Below are 18,891 nucleotides of genomic sequence, written 5' to 3'. Positions count from 1 at the left end.
CACATGTAATGAGCGGCTTTGGCTACCATACCAGACAGAGTAGTTACAGAAGATAATTAAGAAGCTTTATTGTCTAAGCAGCAACGCTCTATGGGAACACTAGAATTTTTTTACAAGAACATTCATTAATCTTACCTGAGGATGCCTGCTTTTGTCCAACAATTTAACACAATTAAGGAGCAATGTTCTAATAGTCCCATAGTGTTTCTTATTTTGATTCTTCTTCATCATCATGTTGCAAGCAACTCTTAAAAAAAAAAGTTTTATATCAACTATACTTTCCTTTCATCATTCTCTGCTAGACTCAAGTCAAGGAATGCTCTCATTTCTTTCCAACAGAATAAGGGGTATGAGAAATACCAACAGAATAAGGGGTATAAGAAACAACTAAATATTGTATTTTACCCCATAAAAAGTTTACAATATATTTTCACAGGGAAGCTGAGTAATATATGGTACAGTCTACTTTTTTTTTTTTTAACTATGAAAACCTAAAAAAAGTACTTAAAAGTTTTGGCTTAGATAGTATGCCTGTGTGCTTTAGAAATTTAAATAAGGCTACTTCTTCACCATACTCCAAGAACTCACTTATACAGGAGAATTGCCACTGGCATTGTGAATGGATTTTGATATTTGTCTTCAGTTTCTTCACAAAGAGTAGTGAGATCATAGAGCTTCACTATATCACTGCCACTTGCTGAAAAGAAAAACAAATCTCATTTTACTGTAGTCACCCAAAACAATTATTGTTCTTTAAAGAATTAACTTACCTTTAAACAGCCAATACGTATGTCCCTCTTTGGTACAGTTAGATTTCAGAAATGATAAAATATTCTGTGCAATGTCTTTTATGACTTTAGTAGAAAAATTAGAGTTTTCCAAATTGGGAATCTCTTCTGTCTTTATCATTTCATACTTCTGTAAAACACAGATGGAAGGCAGTTTAAGAGAAAACGTGGAGAGCAACATTTCTTTTAAAAAAGAAATCAAATGGGGTGCATGGGTAGTTTGTGGTAGAATTATTGCCCACATGCAGAAGATTCAGGTTCAACTGCCGGCCCATGTATACAAAAAAATTCAACAAATGGTGCTGCAATAATAAGATATTCACATGGAAAAGAATGAATTGTGATCCTAATCATACAGCATACAAAAAAAAGAACAACCAAATATGTAAATTCTGCAATTAGAGACGTACAAAGCATAAAATGGTTTAAACCAGTGTTTTTCAATCTTTTTTCTGCTCCAATATTCCAGGCCCCCATCAGTAATGATGATCTTGCTACTGGAGTAATTGTCAAGGGAGAGTCCTTACCAGGTTAGAATCAGATTTAGGCATTATCTTATTTCCGTTCTAACATAGCATGGAACAAATCCAATTGTATACTTTCTTCTACTCTACCCTTATAGTTTTCAACTGGGAAAACAGACTGTTACCCAGCAAACTTTATCAAAATATAGATTCCTATTTTTTCCTTTCTCCAGACTAAGGTCAGTAGCTTGAGGGAAGAGAATCAACTGGAAGTTTTTTCACTGGACACTTTCCTTCCCTTGAGCTACAGACTCTATTCCTTTACAGAGACATAGCACAAAGGGGTGGAGGCAGCCATAAGAGTACAGGGGCCTGAGAGAAAAGGCTGGGTGGACATGGCTACCAGTATTTTTAAAGCACCTCCATGTTTTTTTCTAACTTGGCTTCTCTAAATGCCTCTGACCACATTTTCTGAAGTACTCCAATCAGAAAATAAGATGAAACACCATCACCTAAAGTCGGTTTTTATCCTTCTTGGCTTACCTAAAGTCCCCAACGCTGCTAATCATCTCTTTTCTTAAAACACCCCTCTCCCAGATCCTACATTGCACTGTTCTGTTTCTCTGCACTCTCTCTGAATGTTCCTCCATTTTCATTCATTTGCGGAAAGGCTCAAACGTCTGCTCTTAACAGAGTCCCTTGGTCATGAATTCTTAAGTTTCTAGAAGGATGATACCTCTGTTTATTTCTCTAGCTTCAGCTCCTCCAATGGCTGCAAGTGCAAAAGGCTCCCTGGACACTTTCATACTTTCCTCAAACTGAACACATGATGAAAAAATATCACCTTCCCTGCCCTAAACTAATTTAAATCCTTATCTCAGGTAATGATACCGCTATTGTTCTAGTTTCTGAATTCCTGAATCCTGGGGTTCCCTTTGACTCTTTTCCCCTCTACCCTCTTAACATCTCATACCATGCTTCCTACCCCAGCCCCACTATATAGTCTCTCACTAAATGCTGTCATTTAAAGTGATGTTATAATAGCGGTTCTCAATAGAGAGTACAAATCAGAATCATCTACAAAGCTTTCTAAAAAGATATATGCACAAATTCTAGAATAGTGGGAGCCGAAGCAAGTATAGTTTTTAAGAGACCACAAGTGATTTTGATGTACGTCCCAGATTAAGAATCACAGGATTAGATTATAAGAGTTAGAAGTACAGCCTCAGCCAGATTTTGACTCAAATACTGGCACCACCAATTATTAGCAATGTAACCCTGGGCAACTCACTCGGGCTCAGTTTCCCTCCCCAACAGATGGGATAATAATACACAAGGTAAGCATAAAGAAATACATGTAATGCACACAGCAAAGTGTCTGGAAGAAAATAAGCATTCAATAAATGCTAGTTATTATTACCACTGTCAATTTTCAATATTTCCTCTGTAGCATAAGTAAATCATACCACTTGCAAAAGTACCAGCTTTTTTATCTTCAAGTCCTCCCTCCCTATCAGCCATGCTACCTTCAAATTACTTATTCCAACACAGCAAATGTCACCACCCAAATGCAAAACCTTCACTGATTCCAGGTTACCAACTGAACAAAGTCCAAACTCCTAACCTCTGCAGTCAAGACCCTCCATCACCTGGCTGTGACTTTTCCAACGTTATTCCCAACAATTGGGCTAAATGAATTCTGCATTCCACCTAATGGGAGTTATTCCCCAACACGACCTATTCTAAGCTTTTAAAATCCATCACTTGTTTTTTTAAGATGCCATTGTTCAAGACCCAGTCAAGGTGCCACTTCTTCCAGGAAGCCTCTTTCATACCAAAATAGAAGCAATTTCACACTTCTCTAATCATCCAGACTTGTTTGCATAGTACACTTTTAACTACTGTCCGAACTCCTACTTTCTTTGCACATCTTTATTTCTCATGAGATTATATCTTCCTGAGAAGAGATCTGTTTTCCTCCAACATTTATAATGAGGACAAAATGCCTCATAAATAGTACATGTTTAAGAAGAATGTGCTCAATAATCTACCTACTTTACACAATCTTCTCTGTGGCCTCCTTCCCCCCGCTAAAATTTCATATATATTAAGAACATATTTGTTCACTGAAGAAATAAATCCACAGTATAAAGACTTTCAGGTAATTACGATGGCTGCTGGCATTAAAAATTAAAACAGTCACGCTTATCTTACCTGTACAATTCCATTTACATGGAAACACATCACAAGCTCTGGTACATTGCATATCAAGTTGTCCAACCAATAGTCAATTCCAGTTAGCACATTAATTGGTTTGTTGTTATCCCTAAAAATAAACATTTCTAGTGTTATTTGCTTTAATTACGATGTTCCATAATGAATCATCTGAGACTTTTTCCCCATTTAAGATCTTTAAGCTATTCTCCATAGATGGATACTGTTGTATATGGTTTCTTTTCTGATGAGATATGCACATGTAGCTCAGTGGTTGTTATCTTTAGCATCTTTCCATAAGTTGTGTATGTATTTCTAATTCATTCTCCAGAAGTTTACAGTAAGGACAGAAGGAGATATGACAGCAGAAGACTGTGAACACTCTGCAGGCTCCTCATACAACCTGAGGGAAAAGACTGACAACGATACCTGAGGCCCAAATCAGAATCTACATTGGCTAACATGAACAAATACAGCCAAAGGCCAAAGGATTACAGAAAATGCTCACCATTGGCTAACAGGAAGCTAGTGATCTATCTCATTAAGGAACTAAATAAATTCTGTTGCATTCTCACAAGCAGTAGATTCACACATAAGACTACGCCAGTTCACCAGAGCCCTGATTTCATTCAATTAAGGATTGGAATAAAGACATACTTATAGGAATTTCAGTACTTAAAATAGCTTCTTCCTTACTGTAGCCATTTCTGTAGGAAGGCTAAGGGGAATGAAGAAATGTGGAAAAAGAAGAGGATGCCTAAATTGCTAAGTGAAAACAGATGGGGCACTCTTTCTAAAGGAAGAATTTAAATGATTTAAGATCAAAGACGGATACAATTTTGGTTTACCTGAGACGTAAGCTGACTGCTGGGTATCTGCCACCTCCGAATATAGGCATGTTGGAGCCAACCAACATATGTATATCTTCAAATGTCCATAAAATATTCCGGACAAAATCATTTTTAAGGCCCTTTGATTTAAGATAAAATAGAAAAGATTACAATAAACAAGAGATTCATAATTTCCCCCCAAATTCTACAGAAAGATTAAGAAAAGACTAGATAAAGGAAACAGTAAATCTAAGTCACAGAACTATAAGATCACAGAGATGATTTAGAAAGCCATTCCAAGATCAAGTGGATTTTTTCCTTCTGTCAAGTCCAATTTAGAGTAGCTTTTAAATGACAAATAAACTGGGGATTAAGTGTCTCAGCTTGGACACCATGGAAAGCATACCTGACTGTTCTCCCCGTCATTGAATAAAGGAGTCAGGTTTTGTTCTTTGGGTGCTGAGGCCACATGCCCCACTATGTATGAGTGTTCAAGAGGCTCATTTCCCTGTGAAAAGTGCAAGGATAAGGAGTGATTCTGCTGCCAAAATTTCTCAAAAATGGCCTAAATAAAAGAGTATAACCTAAACATTCAAAGCATATACCTCAAACCTACTTTGTGAATTAGGGCTAATACAAATCATTAACATTCATCTTTGGTTGGCTTACTTCAGCTCTATAATAAACTAATCACAACTAATCTTACTCACTGATAAAAATTAAAGATTATTTTAAGCTCTCAAAGTTTTCATTTTCCTTTTTTTTAGTGAATGTGAATACTATTGTTCTTTACGTCTACTCCATGTTGACTGAATTAAAAAGTTCTCAACAAACTGTAACCATATTTTTAAGAGATACTCATCAATGGAATAGTTTCTGTTTTAGCAATTCCGAATGGGTGCTTCACAGAACACTAATCCCTGGGATACTCAGTGAAAATTTTTTAGAGTCAGGTTTGAAAAATGCTGCTTACTATATACTCTCTTCTGGAGAGTAACGATGCTTATTGCCATGAAAATAAAGGTCCTGCAGTGAGAAAATCGACTTTACCTCTGTATGATCAGGTGTTTCCCAACTGATTTTATCTCAGAACACTTTTTGTTCTTGATACATTTGGGGAATACATTTTGGAAAACACTTAGGACTTCTGACATTGGGTAAACTCAATTTGCCACTCGATTAATCTTTAGGACAAATATTAAGTGAAAGAAACCCTAATCTTTAGGATAAATGCCATTAAGTGGAAGAAACACTACTTTAAACCTTAAATGTTATAGCCCTAACAGACCTCACAAAGGGCGTGTGTGTGTGTGTGTGTGTGTGTGTGTGTGTTGCTTATTCCAAGAAATTCTATTTCTCATCCTAAGGCTATGCCAATAGGCTCAGCACCTGTCTCTGTAAGTAACAGTATGTAATACCAACACAGGGGATATCGCCAGTGCTTTTGCAGTGTCTTGATTTTTCCCTCAGAAGTCTTAACAATACTTCAAACTCTTAATTATTTGTTTATATTGACAATTTTTTAACCTACGAATTCCAGAATTACAATTGTCTGGTACTTGCTTTTGTGGTATCTTAGGCTCTGGGCTACAGTGTTCTCCATAAAGGTATGGCTCAAGATCACACCAAAGATACCTATTTAACCTCTATACTTACTGCTTAAACATAGGCCTTAAACTAGCAGTGTTAGTTCTGGGACCAAGAATTCATGAGATGATAGCTTGTCAATAAAAATAGGTCTCCAAATGTGTAAATTCAGGCAATGTAATATGTTAGAAAAATATTCTGTAAAAGATTATTTTATGGCAAACTAGCACTGCTTAGGAATATGCCATTACAAAGACAATCTGACTGATTATAAATCAGGCCCTCCTAAATCTGTGTGAAGTGCATGGATACTATGGACTACCATAACAGGCCTCTAAAGTCAGAAAGACCTGAGTTTAAACCTTGGTTTGGGCTTCACCAACAGTAGTCCCGTGGAGAAATAGCTGCTTTTTATGAACTAAATTTACTTATTTGTAAAATGATATCATCAACATTTACTGTAAATGTATATGGCAGCACAAAGGAAGAAAAAAAGTCTTATCAATATCTAAATATATGTTGTAAGAGGTATTTAAAAAAATGCCAGTTTGCTCCCTCTATAGGCAAGTCTACAAATTCTCAAATGCCTCCACGATTTTTCATCACAATAACTCATGAACAAGTGACAAGGACAGAAGGATAAAGGAAGGAGAAGAATGAGATGTAGGGAAGAAGTCTTTCTACAATGTGATCTTTTTTATAAGGTGTGTATTTTGAAGTCAAAGAACACTAAATGAATTTTTAAAAATTTCTTTAGTGAAATACAATCACATACAGGAAGATGCACAAAACCATACAGTAGAACGTCTGATTACAATTCACAATAAGCAACACTACTGGCACCCCAGTACCCACCACATTCCTTCTCGATGACATACCCCAACTCTTTGGTGGTTTTCACTATATGGACTTGCATATTAACTATTTCCTTCCTTTTCATATTAGTTTCCCCGCCTCTGGAAAAAATTTAAATTCTGGTATAGTTCTATGAGAATGTTTTTCTACCTTAAAAACTACTAAAACTAAAGTTAAGTATATCCGTCTCCAGTAAGCATATAATTTGTGAAGATACAAACAATCTGGTCAAATAGTGTTCAATATGTGAGAACAAAGAGAATAGGGAAAAACACAATTCACTACGTTAAAAATCTTAATTTTTATCTTCTTTAGGTGTGTCATATTTTGCTGAAAGCAGACATGCCACAATTTACATGTATGTGTCTATCCTTTGGTAGACACAATAAGGACAAAAACAAATAAGAAATTAAGCAGGGTGGGCCATGGTGGCTCAGCAGGCAAGAATGCTTGCCTGCCATGCAAGAGGACCCGGGTTCGATTCCCGGTGCCTGCCCATGTATAAAAAAAAGAAATTAAGCAGATAAGAGATAAAATAAACAATGTATTCCACCCTCTTTCTGTACTTCATCCAGAAAATCTTAAGGGCTATCTTAGGTCTAACAATCTGATTAACAGGTAAGAAGGTTAAGGTAAGAAGGTCAGTATTTAAGTTACAAACAGGTAGGTGAGTTTCAATATTTGAGAGCTAATATACATTAAAGTTAAAAAAAAAATTTATAGTGATAGCGACAATGTACAAATTTAAAAATGTTTCTGCATGAGGAAGAACAAAGGCATGTCAATACTGCAGGGTGTTGGAAACAGATGGTAATCAATATTTTAAAACTTTAACTTATGTGTGAGACTAAAGCAAAAAATGTTTATTTGGTACAAAATTTATATTTTGACTAGTGCATTTCCTAATATAACTTATGTGGACAGCTTAATTGAACATCATAGTAAATGGAACCTTGAGCAGGACATGAGATTTTGCAGATTTGTCCAGAGTAATGCCCAGATAAATCCCAGAGTGATTTGAATAGTGAGTAAAAAAGTATTTGCAAAGTCCCCTTGGGGGAATGGTGAGAAGAAAAAATATATACTATATTACTATGTTACATAATAAACTCATGACCTTAGAGAGATAATCAGTATTATTAAGTATATTAACAAACTACTTAAAATGCTGGTGAAAACTTTACTAAAGAAAGTTTCTTCCCTAATTGGTGCAATTAAATTGGTAAGAGTATTTCTTACTCCTATTATTTTTATTAACAAAATTACTGGTTTTGGCTTATTAAATGAGTTTAGTGAATTAGCATTTAAAGTATTAACTAACCTGATTAGAAGCACTGGGATCTTCAGAAACTGAAGAAGGCATCTCAAAAGGGGCAGGCCATGAAGCCCCTTGTGAATCACTGGTCTGATCTGCAGTGGATGAGCCCTGTTGTTCTGTGGCAGACGGGACGGGTTGAGCAGCTCCATCACCATTGATACTGGCCAAGTCAGAAATAAAAACATCAAATTGTTACTAAAATTAACTTTATATAACAGACTGCTCATTTTTAGAAACTAGATTCTGCGAAGAAGCACACATCTTGTAAAAAAGAATGAGACAAATGTTAATATCTCAGTGGTAAAACTTAAATTTTTACCAATTTTAGGTAAGAATTTCACTTTTCCTCTTAATTTTCAGAAAAAAATAAGCAGCAAAGTACCTGTAATATAAAAACTTGGAAAGAATAGCCTTCTGATACCAATGCTCTTTGCTCTTCTTCTTCCTCTGCCACTTCTGATCAATAAGTCTTTGATAGAACTCTTTCAACCATGTCCAGTCACCAGTCTGGATACCAAATTATTAAATAAATACAACAGACATGTAGTCAAAACAAACTGTCAACAATTTCTTTCTACAGGAAAGACTTTTTAGTTTTTGAATAATATTTCATAAACACATACTTATAAAACAAGAATCTTTCTAGACAGAACATCATGCCACCTCTCTGGACAATACTAAATGAATATCTCCTCCTCTCCCTAAGCTAAGGCGAGGGAAAATAAAAGAATATTCACTTTAGCACCCAGAATAAGTGCCACTAGGCCCATGGTATTAAAATGATTATATCTGTGTATTTCAACCCCAAACCTGGAAGCTGCAAGAAGGACGGAAGCTTATTCCCTGTCATATCCCAAGACTTGCTCAACATCCAGTACATAGACTGAATTGACCTGTAGTTTTTTCAAAGGTAAAAACATTTATTTTACAATTTTTTTTTATTAATTAAAAAAACTAACACAACATTTAGAAATCATTCCATTCTACATATACAATCAGTAATTCTTAATATCATCACATAGATGCATATTCATTGTTTCTTAGTACATTTGCATCGATTTAGAAAAAGAAATAGAAAGACAACAGAAAAAGAAATAAAACGATAATAGAGAGAAAAAAATTAAAAAAAGAAAAAAGAAAAAAAAGAAGAAAAAAAAAAACTGTACCTCAGATGCAGCTTCATTCAGTGTTTTAACCTAATTATATTACAATTAGGTAGTATTGTGCTGTCCATTTCTGAGTTTTTGTATCCAGTCTTGTTGCACAGTCTGTATCCCTTCAGCTCCAATTACCCATTATCTTACACTATTTCTATCTCCTGATGATCTCTGTTACCAATGACATATTCCAAGCTTATTCTCTAATGTCGGTTCACATCAGTGGGACCATACAGTATTTGTCCTTTAGTTTTTGGCTAGTCTCACTCAGCATAATGTTCTCTAAGTCCATCCATGTTATTACATGCTTCATAAGTTTATTCTGTCTTAAAGCTGCATAATATTCCATCGTATGTATATACCACAGTTTGTTTAGCCACTCGTCTGTTGATGGACATTTTGGCTGTTTCCATCTCTTTACAATTGTAAATAATGCTGCTATAAGTATTGGTGTGCAAATGTCTGTTTGTGTCTTTGCCCTCTGCCCTCAAAAAGCTGAATATAGAATTGCCATACGACCCAGCAATACCATTGCTAGGTATCTACTCAGAGGACTTAAAAACATTTATTTTAGATGTCAATTTAAATAACCAACATTTTCCTTTATGAAAGCATTGCAGGAATAACTTTTAAAGAGTGGCCTATGGACTAGGAGGACTGGGAATTCTTTGCTACTAGTCCACATCAAGGAAATGGAGAATAAGCCTTGGGAAACTTTACATTATTGAGCCATTATTATTGTATTTTACCAAAGTATCAATCCTTGACACAGTAGGAGGAAAATACTTCTGTACTAACATATAATTTAAGATGCGATGTTTTAAAAGAATCAATTAATTCCAATAACTACTTATTCTTAGAAACAGCTTTTAACATTTTTTACATTTTCTAGTATCCATGTTTTATTAAAATCTCTTTAATGAAGAACAAAAGATTTTTCAAAAATTCAATGAATTCCTACATTCTACAGACTTCAGACTTCTCAACTTTCTTCACTGGCTTCATCTTTCTACTTGTAAGAATGCTGGCCTTTGGTATCAATAAAACAATTTTCTTCCCCATTCTCTCTTGTTTTTTCTTTATTAAAGCTTCATCTTCAGGAAAACATCTTATATCTTGATTGCTAAAGCACCTAACTATTCTTCCAATTTGGCCTTTCTTTGAAATAAAAGCTTATTTTTATTGCACTTAAGTTGTACAAGTTATGCATCTCTGGTTGTTTTTCACAGAAAGTATTACCTGAGATGATCTCATAAAGAGTTCCTGAATATCTAATTCATCCAATAAGAGAGTTCTTCCTATGCGATGCACTGCCATGCTTACGTGGGATTTGCTGTAGGGAATCTTCAGGAGCTTTTTAATATTCTTAAAAAAATGAAAAGGAAAAATAGTTTAGAAGGACTGTTCCACTATGATTTGAAATCTTTCAAATCTCAACTTCACTCAAGCTTAAAGCATTAATTAAACTTTATTTCCTTAAGGTTATGTAAACTGTACTCAATAAGCTACGTGCACACAAATGAAATCAGAAGGAAAGGTAGATGATAAAGACTGAGATGGTATAATTTAGGAATGCCTGGAGTGTACAGTGATAGTGACTAAATGTACAAATTTAAAAATGCTTTTGTGTGAGGAAGAACAAAGGAATGTCAACACTGCAGGGTGTTGAAAACAGATGATAATTTATATTTTAAAATTAACTTATGTGTGAGAATAAGGCAAAAAATGTTTATTTGGTACAAAATTTATATTTTGAGTAGAGCATTTCCTAATATAACTTATGTGGACAGTTTTAATTGAACACCATAGTACTTGGAACCTTGAGTAGGGCATGAGATTTTGTAGGTTTTTGAACAGTGAACAAAAAAGTATTTGCCAAGTTCCCTTGGGGGAATGGTGAGAAAGGGGGAAAATTCAACTTCCCCATGTGGAGAGCTCTTGATATTCTCACAAGCAGTGGGGACAACCAAAGCAATAGGCTGAGCCCCCAATCTTGGGGTTTGTTCATATGAAACTTAACCCTGTAAAGGACAGGCTAAGCCTACTTGAAATAAGGCCTAAGAGTCACCCCCAACAGAACCTCTTCTGTTGCTCAGACGTGGCCTCTCTCTGTCAACACGACAAGCAACCTTACTGCCCTCCTCCTCTCTACGTGGACATGACTCCCAGGGGTGTGGACCTTCCTGGTAATGTGGGACAGAAATCCTAGAATAAGCTAGGACTCAGCATCAAAGGATTGAGAAGACCTTCTCAACGAAAAGGGGAAAGAACAAAATGAGACAAAATAAAGCTGAAATATTTTATTTATTGGCTGAAAGATTCCAAACAGAATTGAGAGGTTATCCTGGAGGTTATTCTTACACATTAAATAGATAACACCTTTTTAGTTAAAGTGTAATGGGGAGGCTAGAGGGAACTGCCTGAAAATGTAGAGCTGTGTTCCAGCAGCCATGTTTCTTGAAGATGATTGTATAATGATATAGCTTTTGCAATGTGACTGTGTGACTGTAAAAACCTTCTGTCTGATGCTCCTTTTATCTACCTTATCGATAGACAAGTAAAACATATGGATTAAAAATAAATAAATACTAGGGGGAAGAAATGTCAAAATAAATTTAGTAGATTGCAATGCTAGTGATCAATGAAAGGCAGGGGTAAGGGGTATAGTATACATTAATTTTTGTCTGTTTTCTTTTCAATTCTTTTTCTGAATTGATGTAAATGTTCTAAGAAATGATCATAATGGTGATATACAACTATGTGATGATATTGTGAGCTACTGATAATATAACAAGAATGGAATGATCATATGGTAAAAATGTTTGCGTTTATTGTGGTTATGTTTCATAAATAAAAGAAGCTACAAATAAACACATGGAAAATAGAGTTTTGAAACTAGAATCACTAACTATGAATAATACCATTAGTGTAAATGATGATCAAGCATTTATTTTTAGGATATAATTTCCTAAAGTTAAGTGTGTTTGAGTCATACTGTTGCAATGGCCTGGGCTTTCAATAGATCAGATAAAAGTGACCAAGGATTAAGAGATTTTAGGAGATGTAGCATTACTAATTCTCAACTGGCAATATATAGAGAGCAAATCCAAACATTATCATCAGTTTGACTTCTATTATAAAAGGACAAATATTAATATCAATATGTTTTGGGTTTGTTTCCTCCTCAAGAAAAGATAAAGAGTATTACTTTCAATAACAAAAAAGTCTTCAATAATCAGATAATCTTAATCATTAACTTATTAAGACTAATAGTTTATTCAAAACAGAACATGACATAAAACATCTAGCATAAAATACCCCAGAATTGCACTAAGCAATAATACTCACTTCAGAATCAGAGACAACATCTACATCATTCCCCACTGAGTCAATGAAGTCATATGCCATACCAAAACTAATGAAGGGAAAAAAAAGCTATGGGTTAAAAAATCACATTCATAATGAAAGTAGAGTTTAAAATAGAATACTTTATTTCATTACTTTTCCACATTTTCCATATTTCAGCACCTCTAAAATCAGAATACACAGCACCATTAGAGTTGGTTGATTTCTTCCTTCTTAGTGGTATGTAAAGTAATGATGTGTCTTAAGATCAATGGCATATGGTATTTGGTGAAATACAGTAATACTCCACAGAAGCAATTAGTAGAAAACATTTAGAATAAAAGCACTTAAAATTATTTTTTATTTTTATAATCACCAAGCACCCCCCAAAATCTCAAAGACAGAACAGCCAGGTTTTAGATTTCATTCTTTTAAAGTGGTATGATAATTTTATGTGACAATCTGGCTACACTATGATGTCTAGATGTTTGATCAAACACTAGCCTAGATGTTTTTGTGGAGGTATGTCCTAAACGGGATTATCATCTACAATCCCTTGACTTTAAGAAAAGGAGATAACCCTAAATTATATGGGTAGGCCTCAACCAATCAGTAGAGCAACAAAAACAGAAACAGGAAAATTGATCAGGATTTTAGTTTCTGGGATTGTGTTGGTAATGATATACAGTATTATTCTTTTTAAAAATACATATGCACCGAAAAAAAAAAATACATATGCACCTTGGGATACCAGTACAGCCAGAAGGAAAGAATTAAAAACAATGTTAACTGAGGGCCCAACTTTTATTGGGAACCACTTGAGGCACAAGCCCGAAAGGTAGTGATGTCACTGTTTTCTGGTAAGTGGTGAAGTCAAGACACTACTCACGTAGGGATGCCTAACTTCAAAGCATGCTCCTATGATGATACCATGTGGTCTAGGCAAGTTACTTGACCTTTCTAAGCTTCAGTCTTCTAATACAAAATAGTTATATTAGCAGTATCTATCTCAAGGGGTCAATGGAAAAATTAAATGGGATAAGCATGTAAAATAGTTAGCAGAGTGACTGTGTTTCTACACTCTAATTATAATTATCATTTAAATCACCTCATAACATTTAATTGTGTCGACACATCATAATTCACTAAGCCATCCTTCTAAAACAACACCCTTAGGTTTCCAACTTTTTTTAGTACAAACAGTGGTACAAGGAGCAACATCTTATAAATTTAACTTTTAGCTTCTAGAGCATTACTTCCTTAGCGTAATTTCTAAGCAGTAAAACTACTGTTTATAAAGTATTAACGAACTTACTGCTCTTGCTATCTTTCGTGGAAATATTTCAGGTTTAATCACTCTGAGAGAACAAAAAAACCCACCCTTTGCATGGTCTACATCTACAAGAATAAGGATGTTAGTACATTTTTCTCTCTAAGATATTGGGCCACACTCTCAACTTTAAATACTTCCAAAAGGTTTTTCCTGTAAGTGTCAAAATGAAGTGTGTAGATCACCTAACATGTTGAGTTTCCTATATCAGGCTCTTCTAGATCAGACATTCCACCACTATTTAATGAAAACAGGCAAGCAGTGTTAAGGATTTTCTCCTTGTACATCACCCTAATTCTTCATATTTACCTTTGAGATACCTCAAAAGGTATCCAAGGTGGTTAAAATTAAAACAGCTGATTGAATTTTAATGATCAAAACTCTGCTTTGTTAGTAACCATGCAGTCTTCAAACAAAAAAAAGCACATACAATTGATATCTTCCTATTATCATCTATTATTGGGAGGAGAAAAGGACTTGGAAAGTCAAATGTGACCTTTTTCTTCTGACAACTCTTGGCAAATTGACAAAGTACATAAACTAAATGAAAATACAAGTATTAAAGTTTTAAGGACAATAGAAGGGCAGATAAAAATGGCATCAATTAATATTTACCTTGAAAATGGTTTGCTTCTCTTACTATTGCCGAGAATGGTAGTTCCTGCTGGGCCCAGTTTGGCACTTTCCCGTAGCCAGTTGGCAGGGGGGAGTTTCAAGTCTGTTTTCTCTTCAAGGCGGGCAAATGCTGTCCGAGGAGGGGCAGAAGAGTACTTCACCACAGCTCGGCTCTTTACTTCACTGCCTCCAAGAAACAGAGCTGATCCCTAATTAACCCATTGAATGAAATGTTAATGACTAGTAATGAAAATTCCACTTTTATAAGAAGGGAAAAAAAAACAACACATCAAGCTCAGAAGGGAACAGATTACTCTGACCCTTGATAAATGTATTACAACGTGACATTTGCTTAGCTCTTTTACGCATACCTTCAAAGAAAAAATGATGAGTCAAGGAGTATGATAATTACATTTATCAGCTGGGAAATAGGCCAATCAATCTACTTTTAGAAAGCACAGAGGCAGAAACTAAAGAGAATCAAGTGTTACATTATCTAAAGGCCAAATTTAATTATGTCTCTGGTGAGTAATAAATCAAATATATCTTGATTTCAATAATATACATGTTTTAAAAACTAGTTTGTGGTATGCTACGTGGGGCTTTCTTGTTTTTAAGCAAACATTTAGTAGTTGATTTTTCAGTTCATTACACAAATACTCTCACCCTCTAACTCCACAGCCAGGCACACAGGGTTCCTCACAGCCTTCACCTGCATCCCCGCGCCCCCCCCCTCCCCAAAACAAAAAACAAAAAACCTCCAGGCTTACTGTCTGGGTTCATTTTCCAACCTTCTTTCACTCGGTCCTCTTTTGGGCCTGGCAGACTCTTTGCATCCTTCAAGAGTCAGCTGAGAACCACAACGTTGGCGAGTCTCTCCCTAGCACACTCTTTCTTTCCTCCAGCTTTGCACGAGTGTGCCATGCCTTGGAACCACCTATTTACATGCCTGCTCCTTGAGAACACAGATCATGTCTAACTCACCTGTCGCTTACCACCTAGTGGGTAGCCAAGCCTGTTTCTGATACAAACGGCTCCCAAGTGAAAAACCTGAATACCCCAACGGGCACTCAGACTTCTGCTCCCGTTTCCTGGAGCTGTCAAGGACAGAAGGCGCCAGAAGCGGCCGGGAACCGTCACAAGCCTCCCCGGCGGAGCGGGCGAACAGCTCCCGGACCCCGGGCTGGTCCCGCGCGGCAGGCTCACCTGTGCAGAACATTCCTCGGACTCTCCCTGGGGCAGGAGGCTGAGCCCTCCCGGAACAGCGGCCCCGACAGGAGGAGCCTCGGCTCCGGCCTCCTTGGTGTCCTCCATCACCTCGGTTCACGGAAGTCGAGGCGAAGAGGAACCCTGACCAGCGGCGAGGTAGCCTCAGCAAGCTCAGCGCAGGCAACACTCCGCAGACCGCATTTCCGGCCCCGGGAAGGAAGGAATTGTGGTGACACGAATCAAATATCGCGAGCTTTGTCCGCGAGGCCCGGGCCCGCCTCTCTCTGAGGGAACCGCCTCCTCCGCGGCGGGGGTGGGCAGGACGGTAGCTGTAGTGCGCCTGCGCCTCTCAGCGGCCCTGAGGGATCCCACTTCTCGCGGGACCTGGCGCTCCGGCGTCTCGGGACGGTGGCCTCGCGTCTTTGTTGGCAAACCGTTCTCGCGACTTGGGCTTGGGGAAGAGTCCCAAGGTGGGAGGGGAAATGTCGCTTTCCAAGTAGTAGGCGACACGCAGTTGTGTAAATTAGCAAGTGTTAGACCTCCTCCCTCCGCAGCCTCAAGTGTCCCCACAAAATTCACAGACGGGCGCCCTGAGGCCCAGAAAGGAAGAGGCTGCCCGGGTGAGGGGTCCCTCCCCGGCGTCACAGAGCCTGCGCGGGGACCCCGGAGGTGAAATGCGGCACAAACGGGCTCAGAAGAGGTGGCACCTGGTTGGGGCTTCGGAGCGCAGGGGTCCGCGGCTCGGTAATTCCTGGAGCATCTCATGAGACCTATTTGTCAGGCGCCAGGAAACTAGCCAGGGGCTTCCGGAAGGTTTAAGTCCGTAGGAAACGTCTGGGGACCTGGTTAAAATGCAGATTCTGTCTCGCTGGGCCGGGGAGGGCCGCGGTCTGCGCTGTAATGAGCCCCCGGGGGACGGTGCAGGTGCCTGGAGTAGCGAGGAGGGGAGGGGTCAGCCGGGGTCGCCGTCCCCTCGCCGGGCCCTGCGCTCTCTGCTCCGGGCCTCCACACCAGTGTCAGAGCAGAGTTGAAATGCAGCCACATCCTCACGAAATATACTTTAGTATACTAGTCAATTATTGAAAGGTGCTTTAAAAGTTATTTTTACTATTTCAAATTGTTATTAACGTTTGATGTAAACTCGCTGTCTCTGATAACGCCGAAGTCATGTGCACAATCAGGAATCTGGGACCCAAACTCAATTCACAAATCATGTGTACGAATTAAACTTGATGAATTTGATTTAATGCTGCATTTTGCAGATATTTGTGTTAACGTGTAGTAACTTTGATTTTATCTGTTTATATTTTGCAATCTGATTATTTTTTGTACAAGTAATATTGTTACTTAGAATAAAAAGTTGAACTCAAATATCTAATATAGGATGATTAAATCAATTTTGTACATCATAATGAAATCTCAGGTAGCCATTACTTGTTTTTCAAGACTAATGAGATTTACAGTGTACATGATGGAATATTAATAAATGACTTTTTTTTTACCGTTTGCAAATATTTAAGCTATTTATTGCCTTTAACTTACAACATTTCAGTATACACACTGCATGAAAATACACAGATTTTCCAAACACTGGAAATAAGGTTTTCGGTGTGAGGACAACTGGTGGTTTTCTTGTGATCATGAAAGAAAATGTCCAAAATTCTGAATCCTCAAGTGCTAAGTAGTCATAAATTTTGTTCTCTTCAGGTTTTCATCAAGTAAATTCTAAAAGATAATATACATATTACTGCAGGTAAAGCCGTCATTGGAAATTTTAAACTAATTGCATGTTTTAGGCTACTCTTTATGAAGAGAAAATATCCAGTATTTGTAAGGTAGCAGACAGTTGGTTTAGATACTCAGCTATTTTTATAAAAATAGTCTGGTTAGTAAAAATAGCATAGAGCGTATTTTTCCTTAGCAAGACTATCTGTGATGATGGAATCTGTGACTCAGCAGTAGAAGGTGATGATGCTGTCCCTTCAGAAAGCATGTTCTTTATTTTCCATTGTTATGCAGATACCTTTTTAGACATTTGTGTTTGATAAGCCGTCCTCCCTGAATGAGCTGGGCTACTTCATTTGTTGCATTGCATGCAAACAGGAGCCAGTTTCGAGGCTGTTCCTTGTAGGCAAATCTCATAAATGTCAAAGAATAACAACAGGGCAAACGTCATTGGGCCACTGGCAGTCTTCGGGGACTTTTTCCTGTCATTGATGGCAGAGATGGGAAGGCCCCAGTTGGCTACTGGGCCCCAAAAATGCAGACTCATGAGGTCGTCGCGGAACTCCTTGCTCCGCACATAGCCCGCCGCCTTCCGCAGCAGTGCGCCCGCCATGTCGCCGCCGCCCCCCGAGCCCAATGACAACTCAATAAATGCCATCTTACAAAGTAAATATAGAATATCTCAATTTTAAAAACATGTCTGTATTTATGTGTATATCCATGAAGATACCTCTGACGGTAAGATAAGTGATTTAAAATTCCTTCTTTAAAAGTTTTCTTTTGTGTCCCCTTTTTTCTAATCATGTATTATTTTATAAGATTTTTTTTTAGCTTTTATACATATGTATAACTTAATTTCTGATAATCTTCTGATTCTGTTGCTTTATGGTTTAATTCTGTCTTTACAAGAAGAGGTTTCCTGACTTAGAAGTAATTCCTTTTTCAGGACTCAAAGATTTTGCAGGAGCCCTGAGAAGTAAATGCCTGCCACCTTGTTGATGTCTAGTGGGAAAATGCACTGCAAACAGCCTTTGAGAAGACAGGAAGAAATGAAACAAGGAGAATCAGGAACTGTGCACAGAAAAAGAGGCCCACTGGAGCTGAGCTGAGTCATGAAGGGACCAGGGACCTTGAGGAGGGACTGGATTTCCTCTGGCTACACAGGGTCATGACTAGAGAGATTTAGGTAGTAAAGAAAGATTATCCCTGTGGGTTTGTGATATTGGGCACATCTGGGCTACATAAAGTTTATACATTCTTCTAGCTCTAAGCGCTTGTTAAATTTTTTCTCTATTCAAAACATTCGCATGTATTTTTTTTTAAGTTACTATCATGGTTTCTAATGTAAAGGATTAAAATATAATGTGGGAAACCATCGATCATTATTTCCACAGTTTCAAGTTTTAAGACACTATTTTCTGTTGTTTTATATTGAACTCGTGTCCACTTTCCTC

At 37.3% G+C, this 18,891-nt stretch overlaps 1 protein-coding gene and 1 pseudogene across 3 annotated transcripts in view; both read right to left on the bottom strand.

Moving 5' to 3' along the window:
• The window catches only part of EDRF1 (erythroid differentiation regulatory factor 1), a 45,820-nt gene extending 29,481 nt beyond the window's left edge, over positions 1–16,339 (bottom strand). Inside the window, exons 1-12 of one of the 3 annotated variants that reach the window (XM_077126376.1) lie at positions 15,710–16,339; positions 14,504–14,712; positions 12,562–12,628; positions 10,453–10,578; positions 8,439–8,563; positions 8,060–8,216; positions 4,703–4,804; positions 4,315–4,436; positions 3,467–3,578; positions 771–918; positions 589–697; positions 136–247 (exon numbers count right to left, since the gene is read on the bottom strand). In XM_077126376.1, coding sequence (XP_076982491.1) covers positions 136–247; positions 589–697; positions 771–918; positions 3,467–3,578; positions 4,315–4,436; positions 4,703–4,804; positions 8,060–8,216; positions 8,439–8,563; positions 10,453–10,578; positions 12,562–12,628; positions 14,504–14,712; positions 15,710–15,817 — 1,497 coding nt within the window. In that variant the 5' untranslated portion in view covers positions 15,818–16,339. The remainder of the gene's footprint in view (positions 1–135; positions 248–588; positions 698–770; positions 919–3,466; positions 3,579–4,314; positions 4,437–4,702; positions 4,805–8,059; positions 8,217–8,438; positions 8,564–10,452; positions 10,579–12,561; positions 12,629–14,503; positions 14,713–15,709) is intronic. The other 2 variants (XM_077126374.1, XM_077126375.1) reach the window with 2 other exon arrangements.
• A 1,358-nt stretch (positions 16,340–17,697) lies between these two features.
• Positions 17,698–18,050, bottom strand: LOC143654432 (mitochondrial pyruvate carrier 1 pseudogene; annotated as a pseudogene).
• Positions 18,051–18,891: the final 841 nt, after the last annotated feature.

Source organism: Tamandua tetradactyla, chromosome 13 (genome assembly GCF_023851605.1).
Source record: "Tamandua tetradactyla isolate mTamTet1 chromosome 13, mTamTet1.pri, whole genome shotgun sequence".
NCBI classification, from domain to species: Eukaryota; Metazoa; Chordata; class Mammalia; order Pilosa; family Myrmecophagidae; genus Tamandua; species Tamandua tetradactyla.
Note: the sequence above shows the minus strand (reverse complement) of the source record. Positions and strands in the feature narration are given on the sequence as shown.